The sequence below is a fragment of the Umbelopsis ramanniana genome (genome assembly GCF_025399195.1).
Source record: "Umbelopsis ramanniana AG unplaced genomic scaffold K450scaffold_64, whole genome shotgun sequence".
Taxonomy (NCBI): domain Eukaryota; kingdom Fungi; phylum Mucoromycota; class Umbelopsidomycetes; order Umbelopsidales; family Umbelopsidaceae; genus Umbelopsis; species Umbelopsis ramanniana.
Genome location: NW_026252150.1, coordinates 122,808 through 128,807, shown reverse-complemented (window position 1 = coordinate 128,807; position 6,000 = coordinate 122,808). Strand labels below are relative to the sequence as shown.

Genomic DNA, 6,000 nt, shown 5'->3' with positions numbered 1-6,000 from the left:
AAGGGAGTAACTTGGCCAATTGTATTATGACTACTTCCGTCTAAAGATGAATTAATGTCATTAACAGTGTAAGCTATTAGAATCAGCAACTAGCTCTCATTAAAAAAGAGACTGTACTTAACAGTGTAAGCTATAATCGTAAGCATTTAGCTCTTACAAAAAGAGACTGTAGTGAACGGTGTAAGCTATATATACAAGGATAGAGCTCTCATTAAATAAGAGACTGTAGTTAACAGTGTAAGTTATAAGCATAAGTAATTAGCGCTTGCTAGAACTAACTGTAGTGAACGGCGTATGCATCAGCTCATAGCGCTTGTAAAAATTGTCTGTAGTCAACAGTGTAAGCTATAAGTGTAAGCACTTAGCACTTGTAAAAATAAAAAGACTGCAGTTAATAGTGTAAGCTATAGTCATAAGCATTCAGCGTTCATAAAAAGAGAGACTGTAGTTAACAGTGCAAGCTATTGAGCATGAGCACTTAGCGCTTACAAAAAACTGACTGTACTTAACAGTGTAAGTTATTAACATGAGCACTTATAAAAACTGTGTACTACAGGTAGCGAGGTCGTTAAATCAAATCAATGGTTAAATAGGCAATCTCTTTACATATCAATTTTAATGTCCCTCCCGCGCTATGTCCTCGCTGACGCTCATTCCATCACGCAATGAAAGTTTCCTTAAAGCTATCAGGGCAAGCAAAATCTTGCCGCCAGCGGGGTTTCAAAAATTAATCAAAACCTCCAGTTCATCGAGAATGACATGAATGTCGTTCTACATTCCACCCTTCCCCAACTCAATTCCGTTCATTTCCACCTTCAGTCTATTTCTACATCATTTTACTTTCTTATTTCATATTCTCCCACTATTTCATAATCGTAATCGCCAGATATAAACTATTTAAACTTGACCATTCCTATGCGGCATTAACTCAACCAATCGATGTGTCCTTCTCAGCGATAGCTCATTTGTACGCCAGTACCAGGTATGTTGACTTTCGGTTATGGATGATGACATCGACTTTAGTGGCGAGCATTAAAGTTCATTTTCTCGGGTGAATGCCTAAGTTATGTAGACTCAAACTCGCCCTGCGACATCTACGCGCTCTCCAGTATACGGCTGTTGCCATGGATAGCCGATTGGAGCATTTGGTGTAAAAGATACAGCAAGATGCACGCCATTCGTTTTTATGACAAAAATACGTTTGTTTCCATAAAAGGTAAATTTACTAGGCAACTAGGCTATAGTGAACTGCTTGATGTCGAAGGCAAAGAGATACTGTACTTTATGCTCGCATTCAACAAATGAATTCTGAGATTTCGGCTAAAGATGCTCTTTTATAATAAAAAAAATGAAAGCTCCCATCCTTAGAACCATATCCGCTATGAAGAGTGTGAACGCCTACCAAATTAGAGAAACATACCTCATAATGTCAATGGTTTCGATGAATTATCGTTTAGAAATACAAATCTACAGACAGTATGAAGCAAACACTTTCAAAGTTGGCTCACTGCGTCCAGAATGCAAAATGTAAACACCAAAACATAAATTTAAAATTCCATCAGTCAGTTGACGTTGGTAAATGAAATATCGTTTTGTACACGGTTTTTTTTTACGCTTACAGCAGATCAACATATATTATAGAAAAAAGGTAAGACTGCGAACAGGTTGCTTTGATTACTGATATTAACCATAAGAACTGCTCAACACTAAAGTATAATTACAACGAAAACCAGCATCTGACCTCTGGCAATCAAAAAGTAATATCCAGAAAATACGGGCAACCTGACAGAAGCTTATCCATAATTTCTGATAAATATATATTGGCATCCATCGTCTGTATTTGCTGACACCAGGCAGAAGCTACAAGAGGCATTCGAAGGATTATCTATATCAGTCTCAGCATTACATAGGCACTTGTCCAGAGGGCAAAGTAAACCTACGTTGAAAAGCTGGAAATATTACCTTTGGCAAGAATTACTGATCGATTTATAAAATTGCGAAAGGAGAGAGTAGAAAAGCGGAAGAGACATCAGACTTGATTTCACTATGAGATGCGTTTTCATTGATGAAGCAGAGACTAATTTGTAATTCAAAGGCACCATGGCCCTTATTTTAGGTAAATTCTCTCCCAAAGGCATACCGCCAAAATGATGGTATTTTCAACATATTGGATTGGGTACCTTACCAGGGGCAAGAGTCATTGTCATTTCATTAGAAAAACTACAGGCTGTCGTAACGTCTAATAATAGGAAAGTGGATGGGAGGTTGGTGTATGATGTTAACGGTAGACTTAGCACGCTAACAGAGCACTTAACCAACACAATGTGCAATGTTATGGGGTGTGTTGCATAAAAACAACACCAACGGCTATTATCTGATAACGGACAATGCCCTATCCATGCTCCAATTGCAGTTCGAGATTTAGTTGAGGCTAGTGGTCATAAATATCTATGCTTAACTATCAATTCAGCGTTCTTGATCCTGTTGAAGAATTTGATCAAAAGCGAGGGCTGATATAATGACAAACATGCTGACTGAGGGAGAACGACTGAGTGGTCATCGACAACTCTGATCCTACAAACAGAATGCAAAAAGATGCAGCGATTAAGGTGGTGGGGACATGTAGAATAACATCAGAGGCCGCAGTAACTTTTCAATATCACGCTGTTATTTAAGTCTACTATATGTAGTCTGCTTGTCTGGGTCGTGAGTTCTCCTCTAAGTTTTAAAGTATACACAAAATTAAGCACCGTGAAGAAATGAACATATGCTCTGCTAATCCATGAGTAGTGTTCCACATCTGTGGAATAGGCTAAAGCCCGAGTTTGAATGCAGCAGTATGATGCTGTTGCTAATGAAAAAGTTACTAGATGCAGAGAACATGTAACAATAAAGGATTGTTTAATCCAATGCACATCGTAGTATAAGCAAACCAAACCAAACCAAACCAACCCAAACGAAATATTATTTCGTTATGGATTTTTGGAACATTAATGTTAACAAACGTGGCCACTTGAAGATCACTGTAAGTTCTTATGCATTGGATCCAAGCCAACGGTACAGATCAAACGTTGTTCTATTGTTGATGCTTCTCTAATTCCTACAGCCTCCTCGCCCTTTTTTTAAGGAGGCTATGCCATGGCTAATTGCGTTCTCCACTTTGGACATTTTGTCACTTGCCATATTGACGTTGAGTTTTAACCCCTTGTTCGTCCCTGAATAACACATTGACATGCTTCCCTTCAGGTTTCTCTTTCCTTCTTCTCTTATGAGCTTTCTCTTCCTTCCATTTCTCTTTCAAGACTTTTCCCTACTTATTTCATTTTTCTTTACCTCTATAATACTCCCATGTCTCATTTGTCACGAGGCTTGATCACTCCGCTCTTTCTTCTTCTTAAAGCAACGTTGCACCCGCTGACGTTCTTTTCAATCTGTACAATAAAAGGGGCTTATTAAGCTAGAAAAATCTAATTCAACTGAAAGTAAATACGTCGTTAAATACGTCGTTTGAACAAAAAAAAGGAATTGCACAAGACTGGACAGATGATGCAATTCCATGATAACCTTTCGAGATATCTAATATTTGCCAAGTACATGAATCCAGATCGTTCGCTGTAAATCTCAAGGAATTGATCGATGTATTCCATTGGTTTGAAAGATCACAACGATTGCCCTCTATATATTCCATAAATAAATTAAATTGGTGTTATAATTCATTATATCTAAGCTTCGATCTAATATATCAAACTTCATATTGAAACATCGCCTTTCTTCTCGCTTTCTCTCAGTTCATAACGAAGCTCATTGGTCAATTGTTCCATCGACTCATATCATTCCGGAGTGGAGAAAGCTTCTTAGTTTTACTCGAACAAATTAAAGCAATTTCTGATCCATTTATTGATAGAACAGTATGTTCGCTGATCTCTTTTGTAATAGCAAAGGAGTATACGCCACGACCAAGAAACCTTTTGCTTCCTTGAAACCTGATTACTTTCGATAGGTATGAGACAGCTGACTCTTCAGTAATTTATCACTGTTTCTAGTACTCGTTAAATGAAACAGGTTATATGCAAATTTCTATCACGCAATAATACCAATCAATAAGTTTGTAGCTATATCATCACTGCAAACTGTCTAACATGTTGCGAATATGCTTGTAGAAGCTATCTAAATATGGCACAATATTATACCATCTAGCTCTGTTTCCCTTAATTGCTTTGATTCCCCTACTCCATCTCATTGGCTTGCTTCATCGACTCTCATTTTTTATGACACGCCATCTTAACACCTTCCTCTGTTGATCAAAGGTCGACTGCCATTTATAGAAATAATTTAATTCTTTCATAAAAAGTTTTATCATATATCTTATCATACCTTTTACACCTGATACCCTTATCGGCCATTAACGCTGATAGATAGATACTGAAGGTCTTGCGGAAGTTGCAGGAGATATTTGAGGATAGGTCACTTAGGCATTCACGGAAGGAAACGAACATTAATGGTGAGCACTAAGCTAAATGTTGTCATTTTTACTTGAAACTCATACTCCCGTAATCGATAGAGGCTCTCTAAGTAGTGTTGATAAGCTTGAAGTTCATTGGTTAAGCATATGCCGCACTGGAATGATCTTGTCGATATCTGGCGATGACTATTATGAAATGGTGAGGAAAAAGTGAAATTATAGAGTCGATTGATGTAGTGATTTGGAAAAATAACAGATGAAAGGAATTGAGATGCGTAAGAGTGAATGGTAAAACGACATTCATGAGGAATGCTGTTATTAGAAAATGGATTCGAAGCAAAAAGGTGGATTTAAAGACCGCGTAGATCAAATGATTTGAAATTGGGTCCCCTTGTCAACTCTAAAGTAGGCTACATCGATGTAGTCCTCGTTTTTTAGCAATTCAATGAAATTGGCATTTAGGACATGGGCTTGGAAATCTACGCAGTGGTAAATGACGGTAAAGTTTGCTGAAAGGGTGGCTGCTGTATGACTTCGTAGACAGCCCTTAAATGTCCAACTCTCTTAGATGTCCACCGCACCATATAAAAGTTGGCTGAAAGCTTCTAATGGCTCACCCACTCTGATGTCTTCATCTAGACTGCAGGCACTATCTAAGGTTTTGAGTTCGATACCAGACATACTGCTTCAGAGAAATTCCGAAGAAAGTCACTAGCTTAGATCACACCTGGCTACGACTTTTTCTGTTAGAGGGATTTATCGTGAACAGTGTTGATCAAATACTATCAAAATAAACAAGATTTAAAGCAACCGATAAAGCTCATACCACACTATCCAAAGTCTAACCTTATGCAAACAAGACCCAATTGTCGATCCAATCGTCTTATTCCACATGAATTTGTCTTTCGTAAGAAGGATTACTGCTCAATGTTTTCACGTCTAAGACGTGAAAAATAATCAAGCGCAAGCTATAACGTCTGCCGTTCTGAATATAGTACAAAAATATATGGCATCGCGTTGAATAAATTTTTTCCTTCAGTCAAGGTTATTATAAGAATTCGTTGGACCTTTCATTGGACCTAATGGATTGAAAAGGTGCACAAAATTAGAGTCTTCTCGCACTCCAATCCTTGTTCTGAGATGTCTGTAGGGAGAAGTTGAAATAAGCTTTGACATGCAAGGGTTGTAAGGACAGTAACAGTTGATGAGTACCGCTTTCGTAGTGTGTAGCCGATAGATTGTGACCTTCTTAAAATTAATAGCTTAGTATGATGCAAAGGATGATTTCCAGGAGTTTTGTTATAGTCTTTCATCCAAAGAGAAAGATCATCCGGGTGCAGGTTTCAAGGATGTAACAGTATAAAAATTTGCGACTTTGCATCGTGTATCTCTCCAATCAATGTCCTGACAAGAGCGGCACTGCTCCTTTGGCGTGATGTAGAACTTGCCCCTTAGAACACCATGCTTTCAAGCGCCACAGTGCTATTGGTGAACATAGTGTTTGAATGATCAGGAAGCTCCATTAAATAATTCTGTTA

At 38.0% G+C, this 6,000-nt stretch overlaps 1 protein-coding gene across 1 annotated transcript; it reads left to right on the top strand.

Annotated features, from left to right (window-relative positions):
• Window positions 1–956: 956 nt before the first annotated feature.
• Window positions 957–2,414, top strand: K450DRAFT_256982 (uncharacterized protein; the record flags this gene model as incomplete). Its single annotated transcript, XM_051591588.1, has 4 exons — window positions 957–982; window positions 1,065–1,199; window positions 1,265–1,277; window positions 2,227–2,414. Coding segments are annotated over 4 exons (300 nt in total), but the record flags the coding sequence as incomplete, so codon positions are not given.
• Between the last annotated feature and the right edge of the window lie 3,586 nt (window positions 2,415–6,000).